The following is a 20,221-nucleotide window of genomic DNA, read 5'->3' as shown; positions in this document are numbered from 1 at the left end:
TGCTAGAGAGAAAATTTTATTAATTTTTAAGAAAAAAGTAGTGTTTCATAATTTTATATACATATCATGCCCAACATTCAGCATACAAGATTTTTTCAAAATTTCATTAGTTATACCATTAAACTTGTCTCAGAAAAAAATTCCTATATTCCTTAATATAACACGTGTTATAGGAAAAAAATTTCTGAGACAAGTGCCTGTGATTAATCGCTAGCCATTCAGGCCAGGCCAGATACATTTTTTGTAAGTATAGATAATTGTTAATGTGTCAATCCTAGTCAGGAGCCTTTAATTTAGTAGTTATAGTTGGTTAATTTCTGATATATATACATATATATTTGTTTTTTTATTGTCTTATTTTATAATTTAAAATCAAGCCATTAGTTTTCTTGTTTGAATTTTCTTTCATTTTTTTAATGTTGTGACCTTTGTAGCTGACTAGTCCAATGTGATTTTTTCTTGACTGTATTTTATTTAATATTTTGACTTTTTTTTTATCTTTTGTAGAATCAATTAGAAGAGCCAAAATTTATAAGCTTATAGATTCAAAACATTCTGGAGGAGCAGATTGTGTGAAGGTATTTATCCTTTTATAGCCTCAATCTATATCACAAAAATGTATTTGTGTTAAAATATACAATTACCATTAAGAGAGTTGATTTTTTGTAAGACCAAGTAAAGGTTACAGGTCCTAATCTCAGTTGGGAAAATGGTACTGTACAGTTTTATTTTAGTACTGGTGAACTCTACCGTTACAGACTTGTATGATAATAATACACCTGAAACTCCACAGATGTACGTGTATATCTAATAGCTATAAATATTCCGTCCGAATCCAGCCACACTGATTAGATGTCGCTTTTCAATATAATTTTTTATGAAACCAGGCTGGATTAAAATAAAATTTTCTTGTGTAATTTGATGAAATTTAAATTATCTCCACTAGTTTACTCACTAAACAACAGGACCAATTTGTTAACATTTTCTTTACAGAAGCCAGCAGAAGTCAAGAGAAATAAAAAGAATGGAACAAAAGAAAAATTGAAAAAGAACAGTGAAATGACAAAATTAAATAAAATTTTTGCATTTCTTATTGTTGTTATCTTGTGTATTGTTGACCAAGACATCAAAGAAAACCATCGAAAAGCTGTTCAGACAGAAAATGACAGATGCTACACATGATCAAACAAAAGATAAAAAAACACTTCTAAGAAAAAATTTGTTCAATGCTGGACCAAATGAAATGCATGAGGATATTTATAATCTGAAAAAAATTAATACCTCTATGTAAGTGAAACAAATTATGCGGTATGGGCTTTGCTCATTGTTGAAGGCTGTACGGTGACCTATAGTTGTAATTATTTCTGTGTCATTTGGTCTCTTGTGGAGAGTTGTCTCATTGGCAATCATACCACATCTTCTTTTTCATATGTGTTCAGTGCAAAGTACAAAAAAATGGACTATTCAATAAAATTGATATCTAAGACAGGAAATATTGGGGTTTGTCAATGAGACATCAACCCGACAAAAATAGCCAAAATATATGTAGATTAAGCCGGCGTCAACAGCATGCAGACAAATGTAAAAAGAGTTGTGGGATAAAGATCAGTATGACGGCAGTTGTTTTCTCAAATGTGGATCCAGGATTTTGAATCTAGATAAAGTGAAAGATGCAAAGTGTTATTTTAAAATAATTATAACATTTAACCGCTTATACCCCAAAAATGACAAAGTTCAACTATCTCCCAAAAGAGCAAATATTCATAAAAATCAAAACCCTGACCACATGCGTACCTTAAATATATGTACAAACAGACAGCAAAGTGAAAACTTCCTAGCATTCTAACTGTAGGAGGAGTTGTGCTGAATAACTACATGTATGTACCCATAATGGGACGGACGGACAGACAGACAGGGGTAAAATAATATGCCCCTCAACTTTTAGTTGCAGGGGCATAAAAAGGGGTCATCAGGCCCCAAACTAGACAAAGTTTTGAGAGTAATAAAAAAAATCTGGATTATCCATAAATGTAGCTCCATAAGGGCCATAAAGGGGGGACCCAGGCATTCCACTCCTAAATCTGTCTCTGATATTAAACATTGTTTATATGTTTCTGAATATTTTATAAAAAGACTTGAAAGATTATGTTAGAAAACATTTTTATAATGATATTTCGTATAACATTTAAATGATTTTTTTAATGATTTTTTGAGAATATGAAGATTATTAAAACATTTTGTTAAAAAATATTTTTTGAACTTTTTCAAAACATTTTATCCTGCAGAAATGAATTTTTATATGTTTTTCAAAATGTTTCAGTGATATTTGATTAACAAACACATCCAAATCATTTATAAGACATTTTACAAACATTGTCGTCAAAATTCAGTAACATTTTAATGATGTTTTAAAAGTATCATGAAAATGTTTTGAAAATATTTTTAACGCCATACATTTTTGCATGATTTTGATATTTTTCTACAATATTTTTTCAACATTTTTCTTTTTTTTTTGTGTTAACTGGGAAAGCAGTGGTGAAACAGCACCACATTAGAACAAATAATAAAATCAATTGCATGTAAATCCATTTCATCTTTTATGCATATTTATTTACAATGTATTTTTATGAAATTATAAAGAACACAGCAAACACAGATAATTCTGGAACCAAGTTGAATTAGAAGTTTCCACGTGGAATTACATGTTTCAGATTTTTTATTCCCCTGCTACAGCGGAGGAGGGGCATTAAGTTTTACCCTTGTGTAACTTTTAGACAATACAAGGACTCGTTTAATGTGAATTCGGTTGGACGACACTTTTCTATCACAAACTACTTTCTTCTGATCTAGTTGGAATTTCCCTTTCAGAAAAGTTTGTGTGTTAATATAAGGAACTGTCTTGGCTAGTTAATAAATCCTGTTCCATAATTCCACTATTTGCCATTTGTTGTCACCTTTGTCAATTTTTTTTTTACATCTGGTTCTGACAGAAGTATTGATCCTCGCACTTGCATTTTAACCATGAATGCATTTCAAACATAAAGATGTATCCCATCCATCACTTCATGGTTGGGTAAAAAGTCTGTTATCCATGATGGCTTCTGAAATATTAAAACAGGAAAGCACAAAGCATCATGTTATTTAATAAACTGCAGGTTCAGAAATTTTTCTTTTCATTCATAAAGGACAAGCGTTTAATGCGGGGATGTGTGTGATGTTTTTTTCTCATTAAAATACTCTTGATTTCCAACTTTGAAGAATTAAACAAATTGTTCTGACAGCTTTTGCCATAAGTTTAATGTAAAGTCCTTAGAAAATTCAGACTTTATTGCGACAAACAAATAGAAAAATTATGCCCATGTGTACCATGGTTTTTTTTTTAGAATGCAATATAGGGATTGTCATATTTCCCAATACATGTAGTTCTCTTCCTTTCATGCATTGTTTTGTCAGGGAAATATATTTCACTTGCTATAATTAAGTGCACAACATAATTATTTCTTATTTACAATGCAAACAAAGGTAAAAGGGTGAAAAAATGTGAAGACTAGGAAAAAACTTACAAAGTGTGAGGGTATATTTGAAGAATAAAATACATCCCTGTGTCATCCCCCTATTTTAATAAATAATAACCTGTCAAATTATTGGGCTGTTTAATGGAGAAAAGATAAAACAAAGAGGTTAAATACTGTACTAAATATAAGAAAAATATAAATACATAATAACCTAATCCTGTTGTTATATAATCTCCTGGCATGACATGGTTATTTAAGAAACATTGTTATAATCATTTTCTTGAAAATTCTATGCAAATCGAATAATTTGTTTTCTTTCTTTTATTGTAGGAATAAGAAAATTTAATCAAAACTTTACCAATTATTGCCATTTATTGCCATTTGTATGTTTGAATGATTGAATTGTGTATATACTAGTAATATATATTGTATTTTAATGTATGAATCGAATGTATGAATGTTAACTGTATACATGTATTTTGTTTGAGGGCCTCAATGAAAATTAGACTACTTCTAATTGAGTTACCCTCTTTAAATAAAGAATTTATTATTATTATTATTATTATTATCAGCTGGTTATGGCAAACTTGGTCGAATATTTTCCGCCGGGTTTCCCTAGATATTTTTGATGGGTGGATCAACTCTCTTGATGCCTTCTTTCCATTTCAAAAGAATTTCATGGTCTTTTGGGAATCTGTGGTCCCCCTTCAGAATAATTGCAGCCGGGGACACAACAATTTTGAAGCTTAGTTTGGTGAAATTAGCGAATGTCGATTGTGGTTACTAATGTAAACATGTGCAACGTAATGCGATTCAAGCGTCCAAGTGATTAACACGTTTCCGACAACCACTTATGGAACACCAGCGACGTCTACAGGAAGATATTATTACGAATGATCCCTATTACATCTGAGAAAATATATACCGACGATCTACCTTACATGTAAGTGATAATTAACAAATCATATAGTTCTGATTTTCCTGTAGGTGGACAATTAACAGTGAATCTTGAAACAGCAATAGATGTAATTGTGTCAACCGGTATTCTGGACAATATATGTGAAGATCTGGGATTACCAGTAGACCTTCTGGATCCTGAAGAACAGGAAAATGAGGACGATGACATCCAAGACATTGATGGGCGTCATTTGAGAAACAGGCTAATAGCTGAGAGATTTTAAGGTAACGCTTAATAAATTGACTCTAATATCTTATTTCACAAATAATATTATTTTTAATTTTAGACAGACAAACAGGCAAAAATAATGTTAGTTTCGTGAATCAAGAGACATGAATGCCCCGCGGAAAACCTCAAACGATGATGATGGCTCCTGTTCTGCGTCATTATCTGTTTCTTGTCTTTTTACTGATTCAAGTCTCTCTTCCTCAATTAAAAGTCGTCTTTTTTCTACTCCTAACCTTTCCCTCTCAATAATTAAACGTTGTCCCTCTATTTCGACAAGTTGTCTTTGCAAGATTAAACTGAAAATCGAAAGACTTTTCAAATAATCGTTACTATTATATTTAAACATGTTAAAACAGTTGGTTAGGTACATACTACTTAAAGGTTTCGAACAGGAATAAAAGCCCTGTTCATTGACAATTTTCTTTGTTTTCTATGTATTGTGTGCGATTTTGTCCCATGTACATTTCCTCCATATCCTTTCATTTTCTATTGAGTACCTTTTGGCCACACTATTGTTCAGTTGTTTCATTTTAAAGAATGAAGTACTAGTATTTCATTTATTTAAAAAAAAAGGTGGTAATAGAATAATATTGCTAAATTAAAAAAAGATATAGGTGTAGTGTTCTGTTATTCCTAAATACTTTTATTGTATCATTTCAGATTTTGAGTAGCGTTGCTGTAAAATAACAAGCTTAATATCCTTCATCATAACAAAGACGCTGACCATACATGCTTTGAAAAGACTTAGTTATTTCAGAAATTATTAAATTTCAACATAAAAAGTTTTTTTGGTGATAGTTTCTTAATAATATTTATTTCAAGTGTAATTTACCTTTCACTATCCGTTTTCTTCTGCTTTAAAACTTGTGTGATTGGTAGGTAGTTCTCTGATTCTGTTGGCCTTTTTGGAGTTTGTCTTGTATGATCTAGCACATGTGTGATATTCCCAGTAGTATTTGCAAATTGAGGCATACTGGCAGATACAACAGTCTCAGGACATGAAGCTTTTATTGGTGTCTAAATGAAAAATGTAATATTGATCCACTGTCTTGTAAAATAAACACACATAAACTCTTGGCCATTCAAATACAATTTCCTTTAACCATATCTATTTTCATGTTAAATTTATATTATTCTGTTACAAAAAAACGTTCTTAATTTGCATATAATTGCGGTGCAAGTGTTACTTTATTCCTATGTATATCTATTATAATGATTTTGCCCTGTGTTCATGGTCCTTCTCTTAACTAAATTTACGTATAAATTACAACCTGATTTTAGTGTCACCTTAGTGACAATATTTATATTTCCGATTCCCAAATAGATTACCATCTCGATTGGTCACTTCAACTTGATCATATGTTTATCGTTGAACTTTTTAAAATTATTTAAAATTACGATTTCAAAATGCCGACACCTACAAATGAATAGATGGGGGCTTAATGTACCGCGGCAACTATTACATAAATATGCAGGCTTTAAATAATGTTTATGGTATACGTTTATATGGTATTAATGTATTCAGCTTTTACAAAACCAGAACGATGAGTTGGATAATAACGTTTACTTTATTAGGCCTTTTTAACTTTATTTGATTCGAGCGTCACTGACGAGTCTTTTGTAGACGAAAAGCGCGTCTGGCGCAAATACAAAATTTCCATCCGGGTATCTATATTGAGTTTATTTAGATACTTTCTAACAGTATTCTGGCTCTAAGCTACTCATATTTGATCTTACTCTTAAATTCAGCGTGTATAGCGGGTAGCAGTGTAAAAAAGATATCAATAACCTCCCACCTTCGAGGCTAGCAGAACGTTCATTGCGACCGTACCAATACTTAGAACTGAAATCAATGATACAAAGCAATATATGATCGTCATGCAATCGATAAAAAACGAAAACAAAACGTTAACAAATCGCATGCGTCCGAAGCGCTTTTCTGGATCTACCTTCATCAGGAACGCTCAAAAGCCGAATATTTGAAGGCCAACAATTTATAACAACCGAAATAGTTGAAAAAGGTTAAAGATGATCGTTCAAAATGTACATTCAATGATTTCATCTGCCGACCTGATTGCAGATACATGTAGTAAGAAGTCGTAAAGCAAAAAAAAAATGAAATCAAATTTGAGAGAATACACTTTTTGTTTGAACCAGGTTTAAATAGTTTTGGTTTAAACATTATTTTATTCGATAAGTCAAATCATGCTATATAATATATTACAGTATAAACAATGGGATCCAGAAACAAGCAACATTGCTTATTTTAATCTGTCTACAAAGGAATATTGACATACAATATAATGAATACTTGGAGCATGCTCTGTCAATTGGAATATATTAAGAATAGTAAATACAAAATAAGATTGCTTATATAGTTTAAGAAAAAAGGGAGAAAAAACAAACAAAAAAACAAGTGAATGAAATGAGCTAAATGAAATGCAAAGAAAACATATAAATGAAGCTTTCATATTATGGTGTAAATCTATTACTTTTCAATATATATTTCTTACCAAAAATTTCAGGATACTGTTATTTCATGTGGTGTCCAAATTTGTTTAAAAAAACCCTACTTCTTCTTTAAACTATTTTTTTTTGCAATTAAAAATGATTTGATATATTTCGTGCTTTTTATTCCTAACTAAGAATGATCATTATCAGAGACGTGTTTCTTGTTTTAAAATGAATTCTCCGCTTTTGAGAAATATTGATTTTGTTATCCAATTTTTCACAACTTACAACTGTCTACCGCTGGTTTTATTTTATACAGTAACTGTTAAGTAACCGTAATTGTTCATTTCATTTTGTTTCGTTTCGTTCCGCTTTTATTCCGTTTTGCACTTTACAGGTAGCCCTCTTTTCGCCCGTATTCTATTTTTGATATCTTAATCAAAAATTAAAAAAATCAAACTTTCAAATAGCGAAATAATCATAACTGCATGTTAAGTGAAGGGCTTTTAAAGTTTGATCAAATATCTCAACTATCAAATTTATAAACGATATTTAGAATTTTAAAATTTTAAATATTTGGTGAAAATTCCAAAAATCTAAAATTTGAAAACTTTTTAAAATTTTGAATTGATAAGTGTTACACGGACCAATATCATTATTACTGTTTTAAATTTTAGATGGAGGTACTTCACAACTAAGAAATCTAACACACTTTTTACAAATTTTCCCAGTGCTTCACTATTTATTAAGTGATCATTTATTATCATTAGTTCGTTCAACGCCGGGTTTTTTATATTAAGCATAATAAATATTGCAAGCTTGATTTGCAACACATAATTAACTTTTGACTGTTGATTTCTAAATGTCCAGTGGCAAATATTTCATGTATATTTAGAGCAAACATAAAACTGGCAATACGCTGATTTTGTACAGTTAAATTCATCATTTACTTTAGTGAATTCTTTTGTACTAATATACTCTGGTGATGCCTAACTATGTTTATTGCACGACCGGCTTCCTGCAGAAGTGGTTTCTGGGCTTTTAAAAAGGAAACCTTTTGGCTTCATATTGACAAGTTTGGAAAGTTCGACACGTTTGGGAGTTATTAAAAAATAGACACGATTGGGCGTTCATAAACAGAACACGTTTTGGTGCCCTTTAGCAAATGGACATGTTTTGCAGTTCAGTGACGTCATACTGACACGTTTAAGGGAATCGCACACGTTTTTGGGGGTGGACACATGATATAAACAGTTACATGCATGTGGTAGGTTGTATGCCAATAGTTCCATGAAAACCGCTACCAGTATGACAGTGTAGAATTTTTCTAGCGCATGAAATGGTTTACTGTCATCTCAGTTTCACGGATCGAATTGTACCAAGATGGGTGCCAGTTTTTGACAGTGATTTCGTCGAATACTTTCCAGTCAAAAGTTTAGTTGCACGATCATTCAAGTAATATTTTTATGAGAATGGTACTCTTCTCCAACATATTTTACAAGATAAGCATATGAAGTAGTTACATTCAACATCAATTAAGATCAAATGTATTGCTAACTACTTTTAAAAGAAACATCATAAGCAATAATCGGACATTAATCATAGGTTGTCCCGATATTATGTGTTTCTAGTTTATTATGCTGTTTTTCCAAGAAAGTCATCTTTGCTACATATTTTGTATTGTCCGGTAAATACAATGCCTTATTAACGGGCTCCTTCTTTAATGGGAAAAATGTCCCTAAGACTACTACATCACTCTCCCTTTGAAGTTAATAGATATAGGAAGATGTGGTATGAGTGCCAATGAGACAACTCTCCATCCAAGTTACAATTTATAAAAGTAAACCATTATAGGTCAAGGTACGGCCTTTAACACGGAGCATTGGCTCACACCAAACAGCAAGCTATAAAGGGCCCCAAAAAATACTAGTGTAAAACCATTCAAACGGAAAAAACAACGGTCTAATCTATATAAAAAACGAGAAACGAGAAACACTTATGAACCACATCAACAAACGACAACTACTGAACATAAAATAACCCTGTTTCAGCTCAAGTTTGATAAAATACTGTTTTTTTACTGATAAAATCCCAAAATTTAGATAAAAACATAATTAGGAGTATTCAATACTGTATGTACGGAAACCAGAAACTCAACTACTTTTTTTTTGCATATATTTTATAGTTTTTTTATAAGATTAAACTTACAACCAAGAAAAAGATATTCATAAGTATTTCACATCATGCACATAAACTGCCTACATGTAGTTACAAAATTATTTATTGTTAGTTAATGTCAGTCATTTTCACTATGTATCATGTGTATTGATTGATTGCTTGCTTTACGTACAGTGGCAAATATTTCATGCATGTTAAGGAGAACAACAAGTTCACAATACGGTTCATGTAGGTCCTGTAATAAGTGTTGACCCAGATGAAGGACAGGAAGTTTGGAATGCACTTGAAAATGAGGGTAAATTTAAAGGGAAACAGAATAGCATTGTAACAGGACACATACATGTATGGACTCCTCAAAGAGTTGTCCCAAGGGTTCTTTAATGTGCAGAGAGCGTGCAAATTTATACATTCAGCACAGCCAAATGTTAGCCCCACTTTAGCAAGGGTTTTACTGCCAGACTTAATCTATATACATGTAACAGCAAAATTTATTTACTGCCAGTCGTAAACTGTATTAGAGCAATATTTTTTGGGGTGTGTACATGAAATGTTAATAAGCGTTTCATGAAATTTGGAACAGATATGCTTCTTTATGGTAAACTTAAAACCCAAAGTAAAATTTAAAAAGATTTTTTTTTAAATTTTAGTATTTGATCTACAATGTATTTGTATCAATTGGATTCTAACTTTTCAATGTGAATTTAACATAAAAAGAATTTCAAAATTGGTATCACACTGACACATATAGTTTTATACACACAATATTTTAAAGTAAATTTTTCTCCTGTTAATTCCAGATGGATCCTAGATTTTCTTGCTGCATTTGTCAGTTTACGTGTAACACACAAAAATGGCTTACTCAGCATATTGTAAGACGTCACAGATATGATCCGAATTTTATTGTACAGTGCTGTATTGGAAATTGCATGTATAGCACAAAGAGCTGGAATGCTTATAAACTTCATATTTCAAGAAGACATCGCTTTGATAATGATTATGATTTTGAACCTGAAATTGAACAGGAATATGTAGATGTTGACAATGAAAATGAAAATCAGGATGATTTAAGTAGAAAAAGATTGTTGTCTGTTGCTTCTTACATGTTGATATTAGAGGGAGAGCACAAACTTTCTCAGAAGGCCTTAAATGAAATTGCAGAATCCTCAACAGTTTTCTTAAATCAAATTGTTTCAAATATGAAAAGGCAGCTAGCATTAAAATTTACAGAATTAAACATTGACCAAAATGTATTGAATGAAGTGAACTTGTTACAAGAGCAACATATTTTTCAAACATTGTCTTCTCAATATTTACGCAACAAATTTTATTCGGAACAATGCAATCTTTTGCATTCAGAGGCTGTTCTTTTAGGGACAAAAACTAAAAGGACTGTAAATGGACTTAAAGTAGTACCTTATTACGGAAGAATGATACCTTTTAGAAAAAACATTGAACTTTTGCTAAATATTCCTGAAATATGGCATTATGTTAATACAATAAGAAATAGCAGGGGTGGCTTAATGCTGGATTATTCTGATTGAGATTTTATAAAGACACATCCTTTGTTTCAACAACATCCAACTGCACTTCAAATTCTTCTTAGCCATGATGACTTTGAAATTGTTAACCCTTTAGGATCACATGTTAAAAAACACAAAATTGCAATGTTTTATTTTACATTAATAGCTAATATACCACCACAATATAGATCTAAACTAACAGCAATCCAAATTCTGTGTATAGCTAAATCTAAAGAATTAAGAATGTTTGGAGTAGAAAAGTTACTGAAGGATTTTGTGGAAACAGTTTGTGAAATTCAAAAAAATGGAATTGTACTAAACATTAATGGGGAAGAGAAAAATATACATGGAACATTAGTTGCATGTCCATGTGATACTTTAGCAGCTGACAAAATTGTTGTAGTTGATAACAGAAAAATGTTTATTGTTGATGTATTAGTAACATTAGAGTTCACAAAAGCTCTTGGTTCCTACAAAATTTCACAAACTAATGAAAAGAGAGTTATTCCTTACCATGAACTTATAAACAAATGGCCACTTGGTGGATATTACCATTCTGGCAACATTTATATTGTTAATAGATATTGCCATTTTACTGAATTTATCTAAATCATGGAGAAGACACAAATTGCACATTTTATTTTGATTTTAGAACAGAATGGCAATTTATAAGGTATGGACTGTAAACAGACAGCTGGAGAGAATGGTTGCAGCAGACAGCTTAGAGACTTTAAAGAAAAAAGGTAAATATATGTTAACATTTAGGAAATTTAAGCTAAATCCAAATTCTTTTTTGAATACCTTTGTTCAGAACACTTGGGTTAGATAGTTATGAGAGCCTTCGTAAAATCAAATCCAATGGAGTATTCCATGTTAATAAGAAATTAAGTTTGTAAAGGACAGCCAAAAAAGGCTATCAAAGATCAATTTTGCCTGAGAGGTTCGATCATTAGTAAAGTTTTATTAAAAAAACATTATTTATAAATCTTCTTTAAATGGTAATCTTTTACTATATTTGTGTCATTGACTACTGAGGAACGGACTACTAAATGGATGATGCCATCAGATACTTAATCCAAAACTCATTTTTATAAGGCCAACTTAACGTAAAATTACGTAATTGGTTGAGGTTAAGGATTTCAAGAGGTCAGTTAGATAGACAACAATTAGAAAATACTGTCAAAAGTAATAGTTCAACAGAACTAAAATGTCAATCTAACAATCATATAATCATAATTTGACATTCCATTCTATTTTGGACACTTTTGAATAGCAATAAAAAAAAATAATATTTGAATTTTTCTGATTCCTTTCATAGCAAAAGAAAAATTAGTTCTTGCAACAGAACCTGCAGATGTTGTCCTAGAAGAGGATGGGACTGTTGTGGATGAAGATGAAATTTTGCTTGTTTTGAAGGGAAAATCTTTATTGTTCTTGCTGAAGGAGGAAGTTGGAGCCCCAAAACCCAAACAGATATTATGATATGTGATTCAGCAGAGGAGCAGCTCATTGTAGACACCCCCACTAGCAAATCATCAGACAACAGTGCAGAAGTACAAAAGAACAAACCATCAGGTAAATGTTTAGTTGAAGAGAGTTTGCATATACATGTACATAGTTATGTATTATATACATAAACATACAGTTAGGACAGAATAAGTAAACAAAATGTATATGTATGTATGTATGCATGAACTTGAAGAATTTATTTGAAATAAATATCAATATAAATTGTTTCAACAAGATTATACTTGTTAAATCAATATTGTCAAAATGTTGTAAAGAACTTCTGTATATATATTGATGTTAAATATGTGATGTGTTATTACATTATTATTGCCTCTTATAATGGTTGCTTATTTGTAACAATATTTTCTGTTGGCTAGTGGCTGCCTAACTTTTAAAAAATTATATAAGACTTTGTTCATTTGGGTCAAGGATAATATACTAAGTAATTGTTTCAAAGAGTGAATCATTTTAGAAAAAGAGGTTTATAAGGATAATATATAATAAAATGTAGAGAAAAATATTGTTTTTTTTGTTTCAGACCAGAATTCCACCATTCCATGTGATGTACCAGTTCTTACTGAATTACCTTTGCCTGATTTTTCTCTTTACGTAAAACAGTGCCTACGAAATAAGGAATCTGCTAAAGTATGGAATAAAGTTGTAGATGAAGCGGCTAACTTCTACCTTGCATTCTATCCCAATGATGTAGACAATCAAAAAGCTTACAGAATAATTGGGCAGAAGCTTTACAGAGCATTTCCTGATATCAAAAGAGAAGGAGAACTTCCATGGGTAAGAGTAGTTGAAACTGTATAATATAATTCATAAATATTAAACCTTTTGTTACTTAGCCTTAATAGTTCCAATATTTATAGTATAACTAATCGAAGATTTCAAATATAGAAAAATATTTGACGTGTGACCAAACAACACATTAATTCATGAATGCGCGTAGAGCATGAGTTAATTGTCAGTGTTTTTCGGTCACGAGTTGAATATTTTTCTATAATTGTTGTATGACGTCACTGGGAAATTACGGTAATTCACTGCAACGAATGTAATAATCTTTTTTATAAACTGTTCCAATATTACCAGGAATAAATTAAAATACAGCAGAGAAACCCAGAATTCTTGATCTGGTCTCTTTTTAAGCTATATTTTTCAGCAAACAGAATAATTTTTTAAGGAATTTTTAAAAGCTAACTAGTGTGTATAAGTCTGCACTGTGCCCACTTTTTGATAATATTATTTTTTACTGCCTACTATGGGTTTCATTGACATTTTCTAATTTCAGTCAACTTTTACCAGATCATTGAGTGAAAAGATGAGAGCAGAGAGACTCTCAAGAAAAAGAAAAAGTTCTGACTACATCACCACAAGTACAGCAGAAGGTCAAAAAGAGAAGACTCCAAAAAAAATTCAGATCAACTGCCTATTCAGATTAATCTAAGCTACTATCCAATGAAGATTATGAAAGTCACATCTTAGAAATGAAGAAGGAATTTGAAAAATTAAATAGCAATGAGAGTCATCTCAGATTGCTTTTGAAAGAATCTATTAGTAATAGACGGGACTGGATTAGAAACGTGAGTGGTGGAAGGGTCAACCCTATATTAGAAAAGTTTCCATGCTTTGAGTGTGGAAAATATGTAAGTATTATATACTGCATAGTGTTTTTTTCGTGATAGAATTTGAAAAACTAGTTTATTTTTACAAATTGTTAGATAAATGGTTGCAAATTGTTTTTAAAAGTAAATGCATTTAAAAAAAAATATAAATAACAATATTTTAAATGCTGTGACCCTGCAAATAGGGTGGACTTCCATAAGAAGAAGAGAAGGTTGTATCATTAAAAAAGAGTAACTATAATTAGAGCTGATGTTTAGATAAAGAATTACATTTGAAAGTAGTTAAAATGTTTTAATGTCATTTACCATATTTTCTATTTTAAACTTGCTATGCAATTGATACCATTACTGATTTGGAGAAGACATTTGGAAACTCTTTCTTATACTTTAAAAGGATCTTTACATGAAAAATAATTGATTAATTTAAAAAGACAAAATATCCTTAAAAACTATTTTTGTTCCAGATATGGGAGGAATTTAAAATTATAATGACAGAAGAGGTACAAATGGATATGGAGGTTATAGGAAGTAATCTTGAAAAAATTCTGAGGTGTCTTACCAAAGATATACCTAAGAAAGAATTGAAGGTATATAACTTGGTTTTCATAATTTCCTGTATTGTTCAAGCAACTCTTTTTTTTTTTAATATTTTGGATTTGTTTAAGATAACAAGATATGATTATTCATTTTTTTGTGACGGATATCATCAGTATTGTGAATATTATGTTGAAAATAAACTGGTTTCATGTTTATTACCATTAAAATTCAATATAACATAATATCTAAACATCAACATTTATGTACCTATATGATACTATAGACTTTTTTTATACAAGTAAATTGATTTGTTGTTGATTAATATTATGCTGTGATTAAAAAGATATGTAGTGCTACTACCACATGAAAGTACAACTGAATAATTGTTAATCAGTTAACCCTTTTATAATGGAAAAGTGAGGTATACCACTGATCTGTTAACCATTATTATCAAGGAACAGTGCAGCAATTCTCAGATGTGTTTACTTTCTTTTGGTTGCCTTAGTTTTGTCCATTAGTATTCACATTTTAAGGTTTTTCCAGAAAATGATTTTGAACACAATACATTTGGTATGTCTTGATTTTTAATGAATTTTACACATTTACTTGTATGTGTATGGTAAACATCAATGTATACATAGTATATATTTAAATTATATTTTATTTATAAAAGACAAGATATCAACTCACAATGCTTTTCTGAAAAGGGGCGTCTAGTTTCAAGTATATTAGGTAGTAAAGCATCACTTTTTAATAATAATTTAACAGTTTTTAATATGGTTACTTTCAAAGGCTATAAATAAAATGAATTGAACAACTATTTCAGGAGGCAGAGTACAAAGTTCCTTCCCTGATTCGTCACCTAGAAAAAAGAAACTGGTTACTCCAAAGGCAAAGGAGAGAAGTCAACAACTTTCATCTCCGTACATGAAGATGTTGATGAAAAGGATGTGGATAAGCTTACTAAAAGCCATGATGAGGAGGGACCTAGACTAATTTTATTTCTAAAGGGACAAAATCAACTGGAAATGTCAGTTATAGCAGCTGACAACTGCAGAATGTATTGTCAGGGTGAAGCACAATAGACAGTATTATGATTTTAATGGCATGTTATTACGTTTTCAATCTAGATTATCCTAGAAAATATAATCAGTGTTTAGGATTTTTACAACAGTATGTTTTAGGAGATGCGTTTACAGGTGAAAAGAGTGCAAAATATAAGCACTTTGTCAAGAAAATAACTGATGACTTTTAATCAGTTGAAATTAAGACAAAATGAAGTTTATTTTTTATGTCATTCTAAAGCGATATTTCCTTTTTTTTTACAAATATTATATATGCTAACTTTTTTTAATTATTAAACAGTTTAGGTTTAATATTTTATAGTGTTTTAGAGATAGAGATGCGAGGAATATAAACATTGTTCTTCCAAGACCAATTTACTTGTCTTTTGTAAGAAAAAAGGTGGTTAGAATTGAGTATTGGCGAGTATCGGGTCTGTCTATACATGTAGTACTTTAATTTCCGTTTAATTTTGCAGATTTATCACTCTGATATTCTAATGATAAGAGCTTTCACTTTAATGCTTTCAGCTTATTTTTGTATTTGAGGATTTTGATTTATTAATATATATAAGTCAGGCAAAAAGTTGAAGAACTGGTTATTATTAGACTTTTTTGTGGAATTCTTTTTTAGCTCACCTGGCCCAAAGGGCCATGTGAGCTTATGCAATCACCTGGTGTCTGTCGTCGTCGTAAACTATTTCAAGATCTTCTCCTCTGAAACTACTGGCCCAAATACTTCCAAACTTTAACTGAATGTTCCTTAGGGTATCTGGTTTATAAATTATATCCGAAGTTTTGATCCATCAACAAACATGGCGGCTATGGGTAAAAATAGAGCATAGGGGTCAAATACAGTTTTTGGCTTATATTTCAAAATACAAACACAGTAAGAGAAAAAGTGACAGGGAGTTAAAAGTAATGAATAGGTCAAGATCTATCTGCTCTAAAAATTTTAGACCCATTGGACAACCCATTGTTGGGTTACTGTCCGAAATAGTTTATTATTTTTAAATTCTACTGTTTATGGTTATTATCTTTAATATTTTAATAGATAGAGAGAAAGTGTAAATGGCAAAAATGTTCAGCTAAGTAAGATATACAAATAAGTCAAAATACATGAAACTGAAATTACCGATGAGCGATATAAGGCTCTCATGAGCCTCTTGTTTTTGTTTGTCTAATTGAGATGCAGCTTTTATGAATCCAATCATTTGGTAAGAAGTAGATACATTGTGTTGTACATATCTTAATAGCACATGAATTTCACATAGTTATAATGTTGCATGAAAATAGTTATGTAGTTATAGATATATTGAAAATTTTTACACTCAATTAAAAAATACTGTCATCATGGTCACAAAATTCAAAAAATTCATCTTATGTAAACAAAACGTTTAAATATAGTAAGGTCTATCAAATGCTCATGGATTTGAAATACTCAATATTTTAATATTTTGTAAACCATTCAAGATTTTGTTAAAGGTCATGCCAAAATGAAAACTTTTCCTGCAATTTATTGATATATATGAAAATGCATTTCCTGGATTTTCTTTATCAATTTACCTTACTAACATCAGGAATATTTGCATTTAGTTTGGTAAAATTGTTACAGCACTTAACGTTGTTCAGGATTTTTTTTTTTGCCTAGTATATTTTGTGGACATCATTTCTAAAAAACTTCCTTCAATTGAAAATTGCATTTTAAGATTGGAATGTGTAGCTGTAGGGACATGGTTTTCATTGTATAGATGATCGACTAAGAATATTGTGTGTAAATTCATATCATTTTAGATGTTTCATGTATTATACTGTAGCAATCTTGGAAAATGTTTGTGATTTATAAAGAATAATTGCAATGAATAAAATTTCATATAAATTTTAATTTTTGCAGTATTTATGATGCCTATTTAATTTTCTCTATTAATATAGTAGATTACTCTTGGTATAACATTTTCCTGGTTTTGGAAGTAAAAAACAGGTTGCACTACGAACAGTATTTTTTTATTTATTTCTTTTTTTGCTGTGTTGAAAACCTATTGGTGGCATTTTGTTGTTTTGTACATTTTGGTCGGGTTTTTTGTCTCTTTGACACATTCCCTGTTTCCATTCTTTATTCTATATACAGCCAATGATACAGAGCTCGAGTCATCATTTGAAGAGTCAAAAGAGCAAGACCAGTGCTTAATAGCTTAATAGCTAAAACATTTTAAACACCCAATTTCAAAACATGTCATGCAAAAACACTTGCTGTGTACACATAAAAACAGACATGTGTATAAACAAAAACATATCCCCTTTATAAACACTTAAAAGTGTTTTATAAAGTGTGTCTCCTTCATAAACACTTGAAAGTGTTTTATATTAAACGCTGAAGTGTTTTATATTAAACCCTGAAGTGTTTTATATTAATCGCTGAAGTGTTTTATTTTAAACGCTGAAGTGTTTTATATTAAACTTTGAAGTGTTTTATATTTAACGCCGAAGTGTTTTATACTAAACGCTGAAGTGTTTTATATTAAACGCTGAAGTGTTTTAGATAAAACATCAGTGTTTCAGGTAACACATCATTGTGTTATTGACAAAACATGTGTGTTTTGAAGGAAAACATTAGTGATTACTGTAAAAAACATTTAAAACGTTTTATATAAAACACAAATGTTTAGAACTAAACGCTTTAAAGTGTTTTAAAACTGTGTCTGATATGCGTTTTAAAAGTGTTTTATTTTGAAACACTTGTTTTTACAGTGTATATAAAAACGAGAAACAAGAAGTTTGTATTATTACCAAGATTCTATAACTTTCCATGTTTTGCTATAAATGTCATTAAATAATAGTTTACATTTTAGGGACAAATAATCGACAACATCATAAGCCTTTTGAGAGTCAAGAAAAGCGTATGTATTAGTTCCTTTTGCCTCTACGGGAAATTAGTGAATCAGAAGGGCTTTTAATAAATAATATAGAGGTATTTTCTTTAAAAAAAATTATAATGGTGATGACTGATTTAAAGGTAAAAGATGTTTAATCATAACAAGTTTAACATGTTCAATTACTTTTTCTATGGTGCATGAACAAATCACATGACTGTGATTTTCAAGATCAGCGGCAACTTATCTGTGTAGACTGGATTTATGATTCCAGAAAGAAATTTAAGTAAGGGTATATGTCAATTTCAAATTATTGCATTGAATAAAACAGAGAGTAATATTAACCCAAAATAGAAGAACTTGCATGTTTAAGATGCCTAGCACAAATTCTAAATGCATCACCTACTTTGATGTTTTTGAGCTCCTTAATGTCAGATTCAATTTCAGCAGGCACACTAAGTGAGAATGCATCATCAGTTTCCTGAACCATTTGTCAGATAAGAGCGATATGAAGTTGAGTGTTTTCCTGATAGCCATAATTAAAATGGTTTAAGTTGTTTTGGAACGGCACGGTCTTTATAGAACTTTTACTCTATATCACAATCGTTCTATATATTCCGCTCTTTTTCTGAAGGTTCTTTAGCTTTTGTGATGGCTCAACATAAAGTGGTTCTCGTTAAATCTATGACTGGAACATGACGAAGTATTGATGTCAGTTCTAGAAAATTGACTCCTGCATGACTACAAGACTTAGTGTAGTAAATCTAGGATGGTCCTATTATATGTTGATAGATTGATGTAGCTCCAATGTTAATGTGTGACTTGTTTGTATTTTCTATAAAAGATCCGGAATGTCTATCTGAATGATATGTCGAGAGGGTAAATAAAGGCAAAAGTAGTATACCGCTATTCGAAATTCATAAATCGATTGAGAAAAAAACAAATCCGGGTTACAAACTAAAACTGAGGAAAACACATCAAATATAAGAGGAGAACAACGACACACAACAGAAACACAAAACTAAAATGCAACACACACAGAAACGAACTATAATATAACAATGGCCATTTTCCTGACTTGGTACAGGACATTTTAAGAAAAAATGGTGGGTTGAACCTGGTTTTGTGGCTAGCCAAACCTCCTGCTTTTATGGCAATATTAAAAATAACATTAAAATGACAAGATTACATGACAGGACTACAATACAAATAAATGGGAGAACATACAGGACAGAGACACACACAAGTAATAGCTATCACAAGGTACCAGGCTTATAATTTAATACGCCAGACGTGCGTTTCGTCTACATAAGACCCATCAGTGACGCTCAGATCAAAAATGGTTCGAAAGCCAAAACAAGTACAAAGTTGAAGAGCATTGAGGATCAAAAGTTCGAAAAAGTTGTGCCAAATACGGCTAAGGTTATATGCCTGGGATAAGAAAATACTTAGTATTTAGAATAATTCATACTTTTGCAAACAGTAAATTTATAAAAATGACTATATAATAGATATACATGTTAACACCGAAGTGGTGACTAACTACAGAATAAAAACGAATAAGTAAAACAAATCAGCACATAAAAAAGGCACAGCCGAACAACGTAACATATTCATTCATGCCACCGAAAAGTACAATTTGGAGGTTTAGAGTGTACAGCAATTGCATACTTTGTGCACATCGGAAAAGAGCAGCGAAGAAAATTTAATGTTTCTGTTAATAATAAGTTAGATGCAGAGATACATGTTGTTAAATGTATTTATGT

General features: G+C 30.7%; 1 protein-coding gene and 2 long non-coding RNA genes across 3 annotated transcripts; all 3 read left to right on the top strand.

The window, feature by feature from the left end:
* Nucleotides 1-540: 540 nt before the first annotated feature.
* LOC127714510 (uncharacterized) lies at nt 541-1,091 on the top strand. The gene is made up of 2 exons (XR_007987759.1): nt 541-578; nt 994-1,091. It is a non-coding gene; the product is annotated as an uncharacterized LOC127714510 (long non-coding RNA).
* Nucleotides 1,092-4,633: 3,542 nt separating this feature from the next.
* Nucleotides 4,634-5,494, top strand: LOC127714513 (uncharacterized). Its single transcript, XR_007987762.1, has 2 exons — nt 4,634-4,697; nt 5,362-5,494. It is a non-coding gene; the product is annotated as an uncharacterized LOC127714513 (long non-coding RNA).
* Nucleotides 5,495-11,553: 6,059 nt separating this feature from the next.
* On the top strand, nt 11,554-15,855 carry LOC127715960 (uncharacterized). The gene is made up of 5 exons (XM_052222063.1): nt 11,554-11,593; nt 12,898-13,151; nt 13,805-14,008; nt 14,452-14,574; nt 15,351-15,855. The coding sequence occupies exons 1-5, from the start codon at nt 11,554-11,556 to the stop codon at nt 15,453-15,455; spliced, it is 726 nt and encodes a 241-aa protein (XP_052078023.1). The 3' UTR covers nt 15,456-15,855.
* Nucleotides 15,856-20,221: the final 4,366 nt, after the last annotated feature.

Source organism: Mytilus californianus, unplaced genomic scaffold, assembly GCF_021869535.1.
Source record: "Mytilus californianus isolate M0D057914Y unplaced genomic scaffold, xbMytCali1.0.p SCAF_9, whole genome shotgun sequence".
NCBI classification, from domain to species: domain Eukaryota; kingdom Metazoa; phylum Mollusca; class Bivalvia; order Mytilida; family Mytilidae; genus Mytilus; species Mytilus californianus.
This window is presented reverse-complemented; position numbering and strand designations above follow the sequence as displayed.